Source organism: Wyeomyia smithii, chromosome 2 (genome assembly GCF_029784165.1).
Source record: "Wyeomyia smithii strain HCP4-BCI-WySm-NY-G18 chromosome 2, ASM2978416v1, whole genome shotgun sequence".
Classification (NCBI taxonomy): domain Eukaryota; kingdom Metazoa; phylum Arthropoda; class Insecta; order Diptera; family Culicidae; genus Wyeomyia; species Wyeomyia smithii.
In genome coordinates, this window is record NC_073695.1 from 139,332,573 (window position 1) to 139,352,324 (window position 19,752).

Sequence of the window (19,752 nt, forward strand, 5' to 3'; positions counted from 1 at the left end):
TGGTGGTGGTGATGCATCTACTAGTATATATTAAACGATCGAAAGGGAATCCAATTACAATTCCGAAGCCTGTTGAATGTACGATGCATTAACAGAAATTCTAAACTTTTTTGAAAAATAAACTTTTGATTTACAATCAAATTTTCATACCAGCAATGCTTTATGCTGTACCGGTGTTTCGCTAATGGGTTGGTATCAAAGTCATTTACTTAACCATTATTTCGCAACGTACAGATAAACTCTCGTTGCTTTTTTCTACCTGCCACCAGTCGAAGGTGCGTGAACTTCGTGTTTAGTTCTTGATTCGGTTTTATTCGTAATTTTGTATCATACTTATATATATACCTTTTTTTTTTTCAGACCTTTTGAATATCTGATCTTGATAACAATTTTCGCCAATTGTGTTGCCTTAGCTGTATATACACCCTTTCCGAATAGTGATTCAAATGTCACAAATGCTGCTTTGGAGAAAATTGAATATATTTTTTTGGTAATTTTTACTGCTGAGTGTATAATGAAATTAATAGCATACGGGTTCATATTGCATCCAGGCTCTTACCTTAGAAATGGATGGAATATCCTAGATTTCACAATCGTTGTCATTGGGTACTATTGACTGTATTCACATATTTCCAGAAATTAATTAGTTATTTTTTAGAATGATATCAACAGCGCTTTCCAATTTAATGAAAGAAGGATTTGATGTTAAAGCGCTTCGAGCATTTCGCGTGCTGAGACCTTTGCGATTAGTATCTGGTGTACCAAGTAAGTATTTTTCTGTTTATGATTTACAATTATGTACCTACTATATTCCAAAGATTTTTTTGTATGGAATATGATGAAAAAAACCAGTACAATTTTTTTGCACAAGAGCAGAATCATTTCAAATCGCCTGGAAATACGCGAAAATTTAATCGACCATTTTTGATTTGAATGAAACTTTGCACACGTATTTGGCTTAGCAAACTGAGCATTTTTCACAGGTGCAGAAATTTTTTACACCCATGAGTTACATTCTAAAAGGGCGTATGCCTTTTGGCATAGGTTTTATTCGAAGCATTGTAGCCCAGAAACCGTTGGTTGTATAGAAAAACTGTCTGAGAATGAGTTGTAGGGAATTAAAAATGCACCATACAAAAAATATACACTGTACAGAACAATTTTTTTTTGACAAAAACAAATGAAAATAAACATTAAATTTCAATTTGAAAAAAAAAAAGTTGAATTTTTCTCTAATTTTTTTTTTAAAGAAACTTGACGTTAATACGCAACTTTAAAAAAAAAGTCCAGGATGGAGAAATGAAAAATAATTTTTTTATGGTAGATTAATTTTTTTATGAAAATTCTAATTTAAACATTTTCCAAAATATTTGTATTCTGATGATTTCAAAAGATGCAGAGAGTCATTTTAAATCAAAAAGCTCTTGGTAGTTAACATTCAGAAGGCATTGGTTTTCGAGTTATTTCTAATTTAAGCTCGAAAAATTATAATTATTCAGGAAAATACACGTTTTTCTTAATTTGTCCATGGTTCTCCAGCAAAAACCATACGTTCATTGGAATGCTTGATCAAAAATATACAATTCATTCTTTGACAACAAAACGATTGGGCGAACGGTTCTCAAGAAAAGAGTTAAATGTTTTAAGTGATAAAAATATATATAAGAATCAAATATTTATTTTCGAATTTTATTATCTCAAGAACATATTTTTTCATGACATAGATACTTTACAGAACTAGTTTCACCTTATATTTCATATACATCATAAGTAGATGATTCGTCATCTTTTGAAAACAGCTTCGTTTGTATCTTATTTTCTGAAATCGAAACAAAAGAGTAATACTTTTGTGTGGCAGCTATTATTATAGATTTTGCTAAAATTGAAAATTTTGCTCCATTCTGTTACTCCTTGTTCATATTCTTCATTTTATACCCAACTAAATGACATTTTTGATGAATTTTTATTACTTTTCTGATTAGACCAATCATACAATTCTTTTGCGCTTGTAATGGGATGTTCATGTTCTTTAGCAAAACTTGCATTTCCTGCCATTCGTTTCAATATGCCACCAATTGCATCGCATGGGCCTTTATCATGAGAAGTCGCAAAAAATGCCACTCTGCATCGACGTTATATTTTGTTTTGAACTTGCAAAGTTTTTTCTATTTTTATATTGTGAGGCAGCTCCATCAGACATTAATATCGCTTTTTTCAACTCTATTGTTGTTTTCAAAAAACTCATTAATTTGGCAATGAACACCTGAACACCTGATGGAGTACTTCCGATATTATGATGAAGCTGGTATTCTTAAGTGTTCCTGATTCTGAATAGTAAACAACGAAGGGATGACTGGTGGCTTGACTATCATTCAAATAACTAAACGAATCACAAATTGATAAAGACGTATTAAAATGAGCTTGACTGTTCAATGTTTTTAATTTTGCAATAACGTTTTCGTTTAATTTGCGTAAGCTTGATGAGCACCGATGACCAGGAAAGGGTTTACAGCATTTGGGCTTGGTGTATTCCATTTTCACTTTATTCATCTTCACAAAATGCAAACTGTTACTAACACATCTGGAGTAGTGCAATCGTATCTATATACGAAAACAGATATTATAAGTAACCCAGTAGTTATTGGTTGCGTACTTTAAAAACAGTTAGTATTATAGCGAATTTCGTTATTCCACGGGGATAGTGCCAACTTTCGGGTGGAATAAAAAAACGATCTCGATCTACGATCTAAAGCCTTGCGTTGGTGTGCGTGAGACCATGTGCAATGTAAACTTAAATAAGGCAATCCACGAGACAGTTGCGATCAGCTGATTAAGGTCTGTTTTCAACTTATGACAGCTTTACGTATATTCGATCGGTCGCAACTTGGATGCAACTCGGATCCAGAAGCGTGAAAAACAAATGTTATCCGATCGGTAGCTCTTGTATTGCGGATGCCAATCCTAAATACAACAATAACAAATCATTTTTGATATTATTGCCGACATTTAAAGATTTCTGTTTTGGTCGTGTTTTGGTTTTGCAGCTTGAAAAACAGCAACAATAACAAACGCATCCGTATATTTTTCCACTACGTCGATGACAAAATGCGCCACCCGACTCCTGCTTGTTTTCGATGGCTTACTGAAAATTCTGATTAAAGCACTTTCGAAATCGGAATCGGAATCCAAATCTAAATCCGATCCCATTAATTCCATAACAAATACCTTTGCTGCAGCGATTATTTCTCTCTGCGTTCCATGATTTCACTGCACAGACGACAACACATTTTTCTGTTGTTTTCAGCAGCACCCGCGTGTTTTGTCCGTTTTAACAGATAAGATGTAATAGTATTGGTGAACCCACTCGCAAAACTGACAAAAATCACAGTGCGAACCTGTCTGTTTTGCAGGCGCCTCCAGGTCAAAACTGGGTCAATATCGAGCGAATAAAGAAGGGTTTTGACAGCAGTTAGTGCGCTTTCAGGTGAAAACGAGGTGAGCTGGTGGAATAAAGAAATTTGCTATTAGTAAACAAGTAGGTAGTGTTGCACGACAAACGTATTTTTTTATAATACATTCGGCAAGGGGGAACGTTCAGGTAGGCTAAGTTTTAGCGCTTGAGTTATTTATCCAATCGTTTTGTTGTCAAAGAATGAATTGTATATTTTTGATCGAGCATTCCAATGAACGTATGGTTTTTGCTGGAGAACCATGTACAAATTGAGAAAAACGTGTTTTCCGAAATATAATTAATTTATCGAGCTTAAATTTAAAATAACTCGAAAACCAATCGTTTAGAATGTTTACTACCAAGAGCTTTTTGATTCAAAATGACTCTCTGCATCTTTTAAAATCATCAGAATACAAATATTTTGAAAAATGTTTGAATTAGAATTTTTATAAAAAAATCAATCTACCATAAAAAAATTATTTTTCATTTCTCCATCCTGGACTTTTTTTGAAAGTTGCGTATTAACGTCAAGTTTCTTTAAAAAAAAAAATAAGAAAAAAATTCAACTCTCTTTTTTTTAAATTGAAATTTAATGTTTATTTTTATTTTTTTTGGTCAAAAAAAATTTTTTTTGTACAGTGTATATTTTTTTATGGTGAATTTTTGATTCCCTACAACTCCTTCTCAGACAGTTTTTCTATACAACCAACGGTTTCTGGGCTACAATGCTTCGAATAAAACCTATGCCAAAAGGCATACGCACTTTTAGAATGTAACTCATGGGTGTAAAAAATCGCTCCATCTGTGGAAAATGCTCAGTTTGCTGAGCCAAATACGTGTGCAAAGTTTCATTCAAATCAAAAATGGTCAATATTCGACCATCGGTGTTTTGGCGCGATCTTGCTCACAACTCGCTGTCTTCGAATTTTACTCATAATTTTAAGATGACCAAAATAACTCAATGGTAGTGAACCTACCTAGAACCTAGAACCTACAAGATGTACGCCTCATTAAGTCTCCTCATCAGTTGATATAAAATGACATGCTTCTTCTTGCTTTTATTTAATGCTCAGTTTGGTTATGAGAAAAAAAATTCGATAAAAAATGAAATAGTTGGAAGGCGGTATTCAAGATACGACCACTTGGAAAACAGCATTTGGGACAGTAAGAGCCATTTAGAAATTTTCTGTTGTTCCGGATTTATCGAGGAGAACCGTGGGGTACCCTTCCAGAGACACGGGCTAGGTTAAAAATGGTAGCAAACCCTTGCTTTTGACATATCAAACCTAAAGTTTTTGCAAAACAACACTATTGGCGACCGTGTTGGTCTAGCGATTGTTACAGAGTTATTTTGTGTTTCTCATTCTAAGACTTGTCTACCTATTATTGCTTATAACGCACACCTATATTCTACAAGCTGCCGCGCACGTGTTACACAGCTTTAAGCTTCCCACTCAAAGCTTTCTATGCAATATTGTATACATGCTGGCTATCAAGATACATTTAGTTCTTCTCAATCCACACACTAACCGATAAAAGGATATTGCCTCGTGAATGGCAAATTGCTATTGGTTACATTTCATATTCTAGTACCAGTGATTGTAGTATAATGTTATTTTCAACACTTCCCCACAATTTGCGCATTCAGCATATTAAACAATCTAAGATGCGTGTTCTTAGGTAACCCCTTGGTGGACGCGTCAGCTGGTTGATCTACACTCGGGATGAATTGCAGCTTGACTCGTCCTTGATTAAGGGGTTATATCTACCAAAAAATTTTTTTCTTGTCATTTTTTTATTGGCTTAAATCATGCTAAAACTATTCTAGAATCAAAATCTACATCGCTCAAGTACTGATCTAGACTCGAAACTTGTTTAAATCTATTTTTACCGAACAACTTTCATGCTCCAAATAAACATTTTTCGTTTATTTTGGCGATGTTCGTTTTTGTTTTTAATTTCGAGGCTTTGTAAACTAGTGGAAGTTACCTATGATCGATATCATGTTTCAAATTTGTAGTATAGAGGTCGCTGCATCAAGTTTCGACCGTTATAGCGTTTCTACAGAACGTGTTTACTCACAATTTCCATTTGTTTAGTAGATCAGCCGTTCTCGTTATGCACGTTCTTTGTTTGAGTTTTTTGTTACTTTTTAACTGTGAGTTATACTCAAAAGTACTTAAATATGAGGCATATATCAAGATGGCTTGACAATGTAATTTTTTTTAATTTTTTTATCACCAATATTTAGTGGTTAATTTGTGAGTTCGAAATCCAATTTGTGGTAATTTGTGGTTAAGTGGTTTCCGAGAAATTTTCAAAAAACTGAGTCAAGCCATCTTGAAACATGATTTTTCTTTAAATGAATCGGACAACGATGATATATAGATCAATCGAAAGCTCTTAATTTGTGGTTCACGAAAATGTTAATTTTAACGTCATAACTATCAGCGTTTGTACAGAAATTTGTGTTTTATTGTTCATGTAGTTCTACGTTTTATTTATTTGTTGATGACACTGCTGGCCGCTAATGGCGTTGGCTGTTTGCGGTGTTTGTCATTGCTATACTGAGCGTGCGTTTGGGGAATATGGTAAATATCGAGATTCGGGGAACTTAGCCAACTCACTTGCTCTACTACAGGTAGCCCAATAGGCGCAGAATTGTATCAAAGAGTAACTCTGATAATCACGCACATAACTTGATGTTTACATTTATATAGCCTATGTGGCTTCATTAATGTTATTGAACAGATGAAGAAATACGCTCGTATAATTTGTGTTCGCAAAACGGGCAGCGAAACAAATCGAAGAATTTGCAAGAAAAATGATGTAGCAAAATATTTTCATTTTGAATTTTCAATTTGTTGCTCACAGATTATATAATGCCTCGTGGAACCTACGTAGGTTGAAAAAAGGCTTTTGAACGTAGTGTTATTTACCTAGATTATTGATTCTGTGCATCAAGTTAATTTTAAGTTAACTTAAATTAGTTGAAGTTCATTCACTTAACTAATCTCATTTAATCTTTGTTGAACTGAAACTCTGTTTTAAGCATGAGGCAGGTATTCGTCGAAATATGTCATGAACAACATTTTTCAAACGGGTCGCAAATGTCAATCCGGACGTTACCGGATGAGATATTTGCGAGGATGTGATGTTACGAACTTCCATTCCTCCGATGATTATATGATCGGATTCCGCGAAATTTGATAACTCTTTCAATATAGAAAACGCTCGAAAATACGTAAAAATCACTAATTTCGAAAACTTCTCAAGAGTAGCTATAATTTTTAATATCGGAATTTTTATCAACCGGTTTATTAGCATTGAACATAAAGAATTCATTTGGTGCATAATATTGATCAATTGTCATTTTTTTTTTGACGCCCGGCACAACTTGGTTCCATTCTCAAAAAATGCTTGAAAATTTGTCAATGTTTACAGCGCTCTCAGCATATGATAAAACCGTTTAACGTTAATCGAGTGATGGTATATTGTGAAGCATTTATTTAAGCTGCAGAAAAAATATAGCGGCACCAAAAAGCGACATAAATTTTTTTTCTTATTTTGGCCAGATTTTTGTTCTAGGTACTCCTCTGTGCGACCCTGCCACTAGTAGCTTAACAGACACGCGGACAGCAGATATCTTCTTTATTACTTTGCTCATAAGTTAGCACATATGCATGAAAAAATAACAGAAGAGCAACATTAAGTTGGATCCCGACAACTTATTTGAACATTTGTTTGAATATTTCTGAAACATTTCTCCGAGTCTAGGTGATGAAAAAGTGATAATTATTGTTTGCCATTCCTACTGGTTCTGCAAAATAATCCGTCGAATTTGGATTGCTTTCCTTTGAAAGTACATTTTCGTTACCGGTATCCTTTTTGACAACGAATTTACACATATCCATTCTGCGCCTGTTAAGCTACCTGTAATGCAAGTGTGTTGGCTAAGTTCCTAAGAATCACGATATTTAGCATATTCCCCAAACGCACGCTCAGTATAGCAGTGACAAACACCGCAAACAGCCAACGCCACTAGCGGACAGCAGCGTCATCAACAAATAAACAAAACGTAGAACTACGTGAACAATAAAACACAAATTTCTGTACAAACACTAGTAATTATGACGTTAAAATTACATTTTCGTGAACCACAAATTAAGAGCTTTCGATTGATGTATATATCATCGTTGTCCGATTCATTTAAAGAAAAATCATGTTTCAAGATAGCTTGACTCAGTTTTTTGAAAATTTCTCGGAAACCACTTAACCACAAATTACCACAAATTGGATTTCGAACTCACAAATTAACCACTAAATATTGGTGATAAAAGAATTAAAAAAAATTACTTTGTCAAGCCATCTTGATATATGCAAATATGTGACAAGTTTGAGTTTTGCGTGGGATCGGACGCCAACTGCGTCGAAGTCACTGAGCGTTGCATGTCTGATTCCACGAAAGATCGTAGGCGCGGTACAGAGGTAGCTGACTGAAGGTTGAAAAAATATTAGGGGCTTTACTGTTGCGATTCTTAAGATTTATAGCAATTTGAAACTTTAAACGCGTTTTTCTCAAAACCGTGTTTTCAAAATTGGCAAACAGTAGAACTGAAAAAGTTTACATCTGATTGACTTGAAATTTTAACTGTAGCTTCCTCATTAGATCATGTGAAATACATACGATTTTAGCGATTGATTAACAGCAATTAAAGTTATAAACAATCAAAGTCGATTTATTTTGTCGAAACAGAATTTTTTTTGAAGCCGTTGCCATTTTTCGAAGACTTATGACACTTATGTAGATAATAAAAAAAAATTCGTTTTGGTTATAGGTGGAGTTGGGCACGACTTCTACTGCTCGCCGCGGAACAACTTTAAAAAAAAAGCGGTTCACGGCAATCGCTGCACAGCCGCCATTTTGTAACAAAAATAGCAATAAAAATATTTTTTCTATTTTGCAAGAGTTGCTCAATCCAATGATATATTACTTATATACCTTACATCTCAAATGTCCTGTAAAATAATTCATGAAAAAAGCCTTGTTTTTTGAGCATTTGGTAGATATAACCCCTTAATGAGATCCAGTATGAAGAGATATTTGATAACTAGATGTTTCATCCTCTGGTGTGATCTCGGCCCCTCTGCTATGCTTATGCACGGAAGAAGTTTTGTTATCCACATCCCTTCTTTTGCAGCAGCACACAGCTCAATTTATTCTACTTCGCTCGTTGATAGACTAATTGTCGGCTGTCGTTTCGCTGACCCCGAAATCAGGTTTTCAAAAAGTTGATATGCATATACTGATACCGACTTTCTGTCGTCAGGATCATTTGCAAAATCCGCATCTCCAAATCCAACTAATGCTGCTCTATCATTGTGTTTTGCATACACAATCTTCGTGTTACTTGTTCCTCTCAAGTATCTCAGAATTCGTTTTTATCCTGACCAATGCCAATCTGTTGCGCAGTTTGTATACTTGCTTAGAGCGTTCACCGCAGCACAGATATCTGGTCTTGATGTTAATAAAAGATATTGATGGCATCCAACCAATTTTGAGCATTTATTGCTACCCTGCCAGTTAACCTCTGTTTTACCAAATTTGATGTGAGGTCTGCCGCTCTTACCAGTTGACCACTGCTTTTCCAAGTCCAATCCGAGGACTGTTGCAGCTACCACTGGTTTTCCAAGTCCCGTTGGCAACATGGCCAGCAGTTGGCAACATGGCCAACAGACATTTGACGCCACCCTACAAATTTCGCAATTCGCGTTGCATGCGAGGAAAAAGGAAGGAAATATTTTTACTATTTTCATTCCGCACATTTTGACAATTGCATATGAGAGTTCGCGTTGGTGCGAGCCAACTAGCTAACATCTCTATCCTAATCCCATTGCTCTTGTTGTCTTGTTTTAGCTTTGACCTGTTATTGTTTTCTTCTCTTTTCAATTAAAATCATATCAGCTCACTGTAGTGTGAACCCTCGAAGTGATATCCGACATCATCTGGCGATATCAGGTGATATCCGGCGTAGTCTGAACAAGGCATTACAGAGTTATTTTGTGTTTCTCATTCTTAGACTTGTCTACCTACTGATGCTTATAACACACACCTATACTCTACAAGCTGCCGCGCACGTGTTACACAGCTTTAAGCTTCCCACTCAAAGCTTTCTATGCAATATTGCATACATGCTGGCTATCAAGATACATTTAGTTCTTCTCATTCTATACACTAACCGATAAAAGTATATTGCCTCGTGAATGGCAAATTGCTATTATTTACATTTCACATTCTAGTACCAGTGATTGCAGTGAAATGTTATTTTCAACAAATTCAATAAATCTAGTTTCCATTGCATATCTTGTGTGTCACTCGAAAACATTATTTCATTGGTTTGGTTGAGGTATTAGACTGTCCTGACTATTTTATATATTTTCTATATCATATATTTCCACGGAAACTCATTGTTGGTTGGCTTTTTGGTAATTGACTGGCATAATATAGGATGGGCAAACCGGCTCTTTCCGAAGAACGGGTCTGAACCGCTCACTCAACACTCCGAATCGGCTCAAATGAACGACTCATGGTTCATAAAAATTGAAGGTGCCTGATAGTGAAGGTGCCTGATAGTGATGTTTCGGTAAACCTCAGTTTCGTTTGCCATCAGTTCTGGTGCGCTCAAAGAATCGTAGTTCATTTACGGGAGCCGTTCGCACACTCGCTCTTTTTCATAAACCGGCTCATATGAACGGTTTACGAGCCGTTTGCTCATGCCAGGCAACCATGTATCCACCTGGAACGACAGGAACCAGAAATGTCGTCAGATGCGTAGCATATAGGTACGCGATTTTGCAAACGACATACGGGGACGCTTCTTTCCGCTTCTACGAGAAAAGAAAATGAAAGGCCTATTTTACACCAAAATCAATTTTCACAACCTTTTGAAGTGTGCATTTTCATTGATTTTTTCCAGTATTTGTGTGTTTCGTTCAGTTTTGGACAACTGCTTTTCGATTTTTCGCAATCTAATTTACATTTTGTCAGAGTGTCAAAGTTATTATTTCGTAATTTTTACATGCGCAAAGTGAAGTGTACCAGCCAAAGTATTCGAGCGTTGTGAAGTACCGTGGAATAACTTGTTTGCTGCTGCCAACGAATAAAATTTATTCTGTGAATTCTTCTGCTGAGTTCTGCAAGTTACCAATGTTTTGTTTTGGTAGTGAGGCACTTCTTTCGTTAAATATAACCACTGCTTGCCGCTACGATTGAACAAAACAAAATGGAGAAGAAACAGTGTGGGGAATGTAAACAAGCCGTCAACGATATTGAACCGATCCGATGTGGCTTCTGTGAGAACTGTTACCACATAAACCAACAATGCTGTGGCTTTAACAGTAGAGGGTGTAAGGATCTTTACGCACTTGGCAAAATCATGTTTATTTGCCCGATATACAGAGAGTTGCTGAACGGCCGTTCTATTCGTTCTTACATAGCAGATTTACAGCTGCCACTATCAGAGCAACCCACACAGTCGTCACAACTCACTGAGCTGCCCGCTCAGGTTCAAAAACTATTGAAGGTTGTTGACGGTTTAAGCAAAAAAATCGACAACTTTTCTCGTATAGCAGTGAATGATAACCCTGCTCTAGGCACCCCATCTACCTCGTTTACCACACCTGTGTGGCCCAATAAAAATTGAAAGCGTCGCCGAACAGAGCGGGTTCTAATTTTGATTCAACCTGATCGTGGTGAAAACAACATCGATTTAAGCGATCTCTCAGTGCCATCCATCGCTTCTACTGCAGCACAGAAACGCTTCTGGTTATATCTGTCTGGTTTAAACCCACAACTTACAGATAACGACTTACAAAAAATCATCTCTCACTGTTTAAATACAACTGAGCCTGCTGCTGTTGTTAGGCTCGTTCGGAAGGGAACGGATACGACCAGCTATTCATATGTGTCCTATAAAATTGGTTTGGATCCGGACCTGAAAAACGTCGCCCTAAACCCTGCCTCGTGGCCTACTGGATTGCTGTTTCGTGAATTTGTTGACATGCCAAAAAACTAACTTGTGACGCCGAGTACGCTGCAACTAACATGCAACTGCCTGCTACTGATTTTTTGCTATCTACTGTGGACGGTGGGAACCTTCGGGTTTCCACCAGAGGCGATGTCCGCGGTCTACGTACTAAAATCGACGAGTTTTATCTGGCAACCAACGACTATAATTTCGACGTAATCGTGTTGACTGAAACTGGACTGGATGACCGCATCAACTGTTCGGCGACTCATTTAATGTTTTTCGGTGTGACAGAAGCGTTCATAACAGTAGCAAACGTTCTTTTGGTGGAGTTTTGATCGCCGTTAATAAACGGTACCCGAGCGCATTGTTTAATACTTCACACGGCAACCATCTGGAGCAAATATGCGTGAGTACCATTATTTGTGGTTTGAAAATATTCCTCTGGGCTGTATATATCCCTCCTGGCAAAAGCATCGATCCAGCCATAATTGACGCCTATATTGCCTCGGTCACTGAGCTGTGCAGTAAGAAATCGGCTAATGATACCATTCTTGTTTGTGGTGATTTTAATCAACCTCGCATCGTTTGGTCACAGGACAAAGCAATTCATACCAGTTCATCTCAATTTTCTGCTGCTAGTGCTGCACTGATCGATGGCATGGACTTTTTAAACCTGAGCCAAGTGAATCAGTAGTTGAATCACCTGGATCGCATGCTCGATCTTATCTTTTGTCCTATCGAGCAAACATGTGTTGTCGATACTTGTGTTGCCCCACTCGTTCCCGTTGATCTGCATCATCCACCGCTTGTTATATCATTGCCATCTGAGTCAAGAATGACGACACCGGTTTCGGCAGCGGACAGTATGAGGACTTTAAATTACCGTAAAATTAATTTCACGGCTCTTACTGAGTTTTTACAAAGTTTCGACTGGATGACTCTGTACAAAATCAATGACGTTGACGATCTAGCTAACTCGTTCAGTGAAACTTTATGCCGATGGTTGAGACAAAATTTGCCACTAGTGAATAAGCCTGCTTCCCCTCTATGGGCTACTCCGCGACTACATGCACTAAAGCGTGTACGTAATGCTTGGCAGCGTAAATATCGAAAAACTAAAACAGTTGAGACAAATTGTAATTATAAACGATCCAGCACCGATTTTCGTCGAATGATACCTCACATAGGGGTATTTTGATAGAAAAGTTGGAAAAAAATATTTTCCTGCACAATAACGCTGAAATTCTCATATTTAGCAGTTTCTATGTCTTTAACATGAAAATTATAATTGGAAGATAAATAGTATCTACGTAGCAGTGATAAATAACTTTTTTTACTACACATTACAATTTTTATCCACTTTCACTATTTAATTCTATCACTTTTCACTTATCACTTGCATATACGTATTTCAACACTTACTCAGTGCCTTCGTCAGTGCTTATTTGGACTGTGGACACATAATTGCGATTAACTGGGCCATTTTTTGAGTAGTTAGTTCTGTGAGAGCTTTCCGAAAATATTTTACGATTTCTTAATTGACGACTGGGTGCATAAAAATTAAGTTGCAATAATAATTTAGAAGACTGCACGCGTTGAGAAATAATGTCATTAATAAAGTAAAGCATTGCATGTTCGCGGTGTTCTTTAAGTGCTTGTATGTCTATAAGCATGCAGCGTGCTTCATATGATGGTAAGGGAAATGCTGTCCAATTTAGCTCACGAAGCGCGTACAGCGGAAGCGGAAGCGGAATTGTTTTTGGACAGATTTTTTTTTATTCTCGCTTATTTTTCGTCGGTCTAGTTCCGCCACTGTTGTGGCCAATTACCGACGCCCAGGGAGGCGACTTCACACCCAGGACCCTAACTCACGACCCGTTTATTAACGGACCGGCGCCAACGGCTTTACTTCCTCATGAGATGGAAGGCGTGATACCGAAAATTTTTAGCCTCAGAAAATCTCTCGGTGTCGACTAGGATTGAATCTAGAGCAGTTGGGCTGGTTGTGAGTGGATCACGACACCTCACAACCATCGACACCTATGTCGGCGGTGGGATTCGAACCCAGGCGTCGAGCGTGGTTGGCGGAGACGTTACCAACCACACTAGGCCCCCGCTCAAATTCAATGCGTTCTTTATGTGTTACAATATAGGGATTCCATGCAATTCTACAGTATTCCAGAATTGGTCGGACGTATGTAAAATATAATAGTTTGATTGTATATGGGTCTTGAAAATTATGGCCGATACGTTTTATAAAGCCCAGCATACTATTTGCTTTGTTGATTATTGTGTTATAATGTTCTATGAATGTATGTTTGGAGTCTAAGACTACGCCCAGGTCCCTTACGATCGTAGTACTAGCCTCGCAATTGACCTGTACACCAAATAGTTGACCGCGAAGTAATGATTAATAATAACAAACAAAAATTCGAGATTCGAATCGGAATGTAGTTCTGAAGTTTTGCTTTTATGCAGACAGTTTCAATACAGACTGCACAAAAATGAACGATTGCACAAATACAGATTTAGCTGGAATTATATTCTTATTTATATTTGATTTTTATTCAGTTAAACGAAGTTATATACAATAACGTTTATTTATCAGACTCATCCTAAAAATCGTACCCAAATGTAACAACGACCTCCTTAGAGGAATTGACTTGTTCTGGAATCAAGAGACTCAAAGTATCATTCATTGTAAAGAAGCGGATTTTGTGTCGATTAGATGCTGTCCACGTGCGCATGATAGCTGCTTTAATAACACTAATTCGCTGTTCAAGCATCTTTCGCGATATTAAGAACGATTTATTTGGAAAAACTTCGCCTAAAAAATTTTTCATTCCATGGTGTGGCAGAGGATTCTTGAAGCCATTTTCAAAGATGATTCCTCTGAAAGTTTTTTTCGGTGTCTGAAAACACGTCGCGATTTCAAAAAAACAACTCATAAATTAAAAAAAAAACATTGCATAGGATTGCATAAAATCATGATATATCCTAAACGCGCAAACATGCGCAAGTTTTTTTTCTGGGCGTGTTTAAGGACACTCCTATCTACTTAAAAATGAGTTTGTTTGTGCACAGAAACGTCCAGAACATAGAAAAAAGCAATTTAGAAGTTCAATTCGAAAGGTAAAATATCCATAATTGACAATGCAAAATATACAGTCAACAAGACACCAAACCCTCCATCTAAAATGTTCAAAACCTAATGTATACCTCTCATTTGAAGATCCATATTCGAAACAGGCCGAATAAAATCACCAGTATTATAAATTCCACCGAAAAAATCACAAAACTTCGTGTTTAAAATCTGATTTGCTTTTACCTTCTAGTTTGTTGTGCAAAAACAAAATAGTTGCCATGGGATACCCCCACTATCTATGAATCTAGTGGTATTAATTATGGGGGCTCAATAATAATTTTGAGGTTTGCAATTTATTCCAACTTTTACACTCAAATACCCCTATGTGCGCCTGTTTGTACAAAAGTTACGTAATGCGGATACAAACAGACTTCCGCCGAACCCTAAACAGTTTTGGAATTTTGTAAATTCGAAGCAAAAATGTTCACTAATCCCTTCTAATGTACACCTCGACGGCACTGAAGCAGAATGTTCCCCGGAGTTGTGTGAGTTGTTCGCTAAATTTTTCGCTTCTGTTTTCGCCGACAGCACTGCTTCCGAGTTGGATGCTGAAATTGCTTCTGCGAATGTACCGCTTGACCTAGTTGACCTAAGCACATGCGAAATCACTGCCGATATGATTGTGACTGCTGCGAAACGACTTAAAACTTCGTTTTCTGTGGGGCCGGATGGTATCTCTGCAGTGGTTTATACCCGTTGTGCGGCCGTTTTAGCTGAACCTTTATGTCGCATATTTAATCGATCGAACAAAAAAGATTCCCGATGATTTGGAAGCAGTCTTACATGTTTCCTGTGTTTAAAAGTGGGGATCGACGAAACTCAAGAAATTACCGGGGCATAACCAGTCTTTCCGCTTCGTCCAAATTGTTTGAAATTGTAGTAAGCTCAGGAATCCTCTCGTGTACGAAAAACTACATTTCCTGCGATCAACACGGATTTATGCCTGGACGTTCTGTCGCCACAAACCTTTTGGATTTTACTTTGACTTGTATGTCGCATATGGAGCATAAGGCACAGGTTGACGTAATCTATACGGATTTAAAAGCAGCTTTTGATCGGATTGATCACCGAATACTTTTACGGAAGCTCTCTCGACTTGGTGTGTCGCAACAACTCATTGACTGGCTACGATCCTACTTATGTGGTCGAATACTACGAGTAAAGCTGAGTTCCTGTTTATCCTCAGAGTTTACTAACACTTCTGGAGTACCACAAGGCAGTAATATGGGGCCGCTTCTTTTTCTTCTTAATTTTAACAACGTGGCATTGCTATTAGAAGCTGGGTGCAAGCTGGTTTACGCCGATGACTTAAAATTGTATTTGGCTGTGCGGTCCGTAGATGATTGTCGTGAATTACAGAGACTGCTGGATGTTTTTATTAATTGGTGTCGCAGAAATTGGCTCATAGTTAGTATTGCAAAATGCCAGGTCATGACATTCCATCGCACTGCGAAACCTATTCAGTTCGATTATGTGATTGATGGACATGTACTCAAAAGAGTTGATCACGTGAATGACCTCGGTGTCTTACTTGACACTAAGCTAAATTTTAACTTGAACCGCTCATCTATTATTTCCAGGGCGACTCGACAGCTCAGTTTTATTAGTAAAATAGGACGTGAATTTAAGGATCCGTACTGTTTACAGGCTTTATACTGCTCACTTGTTAGACCATTATTGGAAAATGCGTGTTTGATTTGGTCTCCTTATCAACTAGCTTGGACTTTAAGGATCTAACGAGTACAAAAAAGGTTTATCCGGTTGGCTTTGAGAAATCTTCCCTGGCGTGATCCTGCTAATCTCCCTCCGTATTCCGAGAGGTGTCGCCTTATTAATTTTGATACGCTTGAGCGACGCAGGAAAATTCAACAAGCCGTGTTCGTCAAGGTTTTAAATGGCGAAGTCGACTCCCCGAGAATCCTCTCTTTGCTGAACTTTCGTGCACCGCAACGGTCACTTCGATCTGCTGGTTTACTTCAACCCAATGTACATCGCATTTTGTTCGGATATAATGAACCTGTCACTGCATGTGTTCAACCATGTGTTCAACCGGCACATAAATTTCTTCAGAAAGTGTACATGTCGAATATTTTATAATTGACCATATTGTTTAATAATAGGATTGATGTTTTATGTAATGACTAAGTTGGACCCAATGTATCATTCATTTAATTCTATGTTAGACTTAAACTGTTTGTTGTTTTGTTATTGACTTTACGTTACAGAATTTTATGTATATTTAACAAAAGATGATGGGGTTTTTATGCCTACATGAGGACGGCCTCAAATAGGCTTTTCCCCATCCACTAACTTTCATGGAGACCTATAAGGTCAGATGGAAATAGAAAAATAAATAAAGATAATAAAGTATCGATTCTAGGAGAATAGATAATAGATTTGCTGTAGTTTGCTTATAACAAATTTAAATATGCGTTTAAGTATGAGTAAAGAAAAAAAGAAAGCAAATATTAGCTCAGTAGCGAAATGACTAGCAAAGAACGACATTAGACGAAGCAAATATTTACTCATTTCTTTATTTAGCAAATACAACTGCAAACATATTTTTGCAAATAATTGAAGCAAATATTTCAGTAGTAGACGAACAAACAAAAAATAGACCGTTATTTCAGGCAAATATTTGCTTCGTGCAATACCCGCTGTTGGGAATAAAAACTTCTCTGCAGCGACTTTGTGGAAATACGCTCAAAGCTAGAATATATTACGAAATAAAGGTTTCTTAATCTAGATGACATTTTTAAGGTTATATGAAATGGGACTTACAATTTTAGTTTCCTCCCAATAATTCAGCTTTCGCTGGTACAATAAATTTTCGTGCTAACTGTTTGCGTATGGCAACGTATTTCTTGCTCCTAATCCTAACAATTGATAGAATATAATTCGAGTTTTATTTTAATAAAGATTTACCATACCGTTAGTTTGCTACCTATTACTAATCGTCACGTTTGCCAATGAGATGATGAGTGATCGTTTAACTGACATCTACTTATAATAAGTGACATAATATCTAATTAGAGGGCCTGTCAGTTGACCGTTTACGAGTTACGTCGGTTGAATACAGGGGGTAGTCAAGTGGAGTTTCTTGGCGGATCGAACACTCCCCAGCCCGTAAACTCTTATCCTCCTGTTGTTCAGTAGCAGGATAAGATTTACCTTCCAATTCGAGAACCGCCAATTTTGCTACCGGCCGTCGAAATACACCTTTATTTGTTTTGACCATTACTTGGCGCACGCGACCATCTGATCCAGGAAAAATTTCCTCTATCCTACCTCGTACGCCGTTATCCCCATCACCATCGTCCATTACTATGACCAAATCTCCAACTTTTATAATTTTGTTTTCTTCGTGCCACTTGCTTCTAGTATTTAATGTTGGAAAGTACTCTCTACACCATCTGTTCCAAATTTCAGTCGCCAGGTTTTGGGACCGTTTATAACTGCTTCTCAGCTGCTCTGCCAGATTATACGTTATTCTAAACGGTTGGTGTTCTCCAGCTGAGTTTCCATGCAGAAAATGATTTGGGGTTATAGCCTCCAAATCGGCTGGCTCGGTACCGGAATATGTCAATGGTCGAGAATTTATGATATTTTCTGCTTCTGCTAGCGTCGTTACTAAAATTTCGTCATTGAATTTATGTCCATGGTTCAATGTCTTAAGGGCATCCTTGACCGAGCGAACCATTCTCTCCCAAACGCCACCCATATGTGGGGCGGAAGGAGGGATGAAGGACCACTTGGTTCTCGCGTCTGTAAAGACATCTGCACATTTCTCGTTTATGCTTTTGATCTGATTCCTCAATACTCGCTCAGCGCCCTGAAAGTTGGTTCCATTGTCCGAAAATATTTCTACGGGAGAACCACGCTTTCCGACAAATCTGCGTATCGCCATTATACACGATTCTGTCGATAAAGTATACGCAACTTCACAATGGACTGCCCGGACTACAAGGCACGTAAATAGCCCGATCCACCGTTTCTCCACGCGCCTACCTACTGACACCTCAATAGGACCAAAATAATCCAATCCCACATAGCTAAATGGTTTCACGTATGGTTGAAGACGTTGAATGGGTAGCGGTGCCATTCTCGGAATCTGAGGTTTGCTTCGACGCAGTTTGCACCATGCACAGTCTCGAACAACTTTCTGCACCGTTGCTCTTAAACGAAATATATAAAATCTCTGACGTATTTCATTCACGATTGTCTCTTTCGATCCATGACAATATCGTCTATGATAGTCTTCTATGAGCTTGATCGTTATTTGGTGATCTTTGGGTAATATTATTGGATAGCGGGCATCAAATTCGGCAAATACCGCGTTAGCCGTCCTTCCTTCCACTCTCAGAACATCATATTCATCAAGTATCGGCGAATATTTGTATAACTGACTCGATTTCTCCAGATGAATATAAATCCCCTTGGTACATTCTTTGTTGCGTTTCAGGATTTTTACCTCGTCTGCAAATGCCTCTCCTTGAGCCATACGCCACAAGAGATTTTCTGCTTGCAGATATTCATTTTGCTGTATCGGAACTTGAACAGTTTCAAACGCACTCGGACGAGCCTTTGCCCAGTATACCGTATGTAGTGGGACACCCTGTATTAATCTCTTACAATTCGATATGAAGCGATACACGAGTGCAGCTGTACGTAGTAGGATTTTCCATTTTGAAAAGCGCTCAACTTTAATTAGTGGTTGTTGTGTTGTTATATGTACGAATAAATAACAAGCTCGTAACTCTTCAGCAGTATTCGATTTTAACGTTGGCTGTTCTGGCCAATCGTTCTTTGATTTCCGCAAAAACTCGGGTCCTTGGAACCAACGACTATTCATGTCTAATGTCGTTCCTTTGCCCCATTTCGTCATATCATCGGCCACGTTCAATTTTGTCGGAACCCATTTCCAACACTCAACACTTGACGTACTAATGATTTCGCCGATTCTATGCGCCACAATTGGTTTGTATTTTCTTTGATCCGACCGTATCCACGAAAGCACAGTCGTAGAATCGGTCCATAAATATCGTTCCCCTATAGGCAATGAATGATTGGCGCATATTGTATTCAACAATCGAGCACCTAGAACTGCAGCCCGTAATTTAGATTTA

The 19,752-nt window shown here is 37.7% G+C and overlaps 1 protein-coding gene across 1 annotated transcript in view; it reads left to right on the forward strand.

Annotated features, from left to right (window-relative positions):
* Positions 1–360: 360 nt before the first annotated feature.
* The window catches only part of LOC129720825 (muscle calcium channel subunit alpha-1), a 1,271,065-nt gene continuing 1,251,673 nt past the window's right edge, over positions 361–19,752 (forward strand). The window contains exons 1-2 of the mRNA XM_055672633.1: positions 361–606; positions 659–765. Of these exons, the coding sequence (XP_055528608.1) occupies positions 515–606; positions 659–765 (199 nt within the window). The 5' untranslated portion in view covers positions 361–514. The remainder of the gene's footprint in view (positions 607–658; positions 766–19,752) is intronic.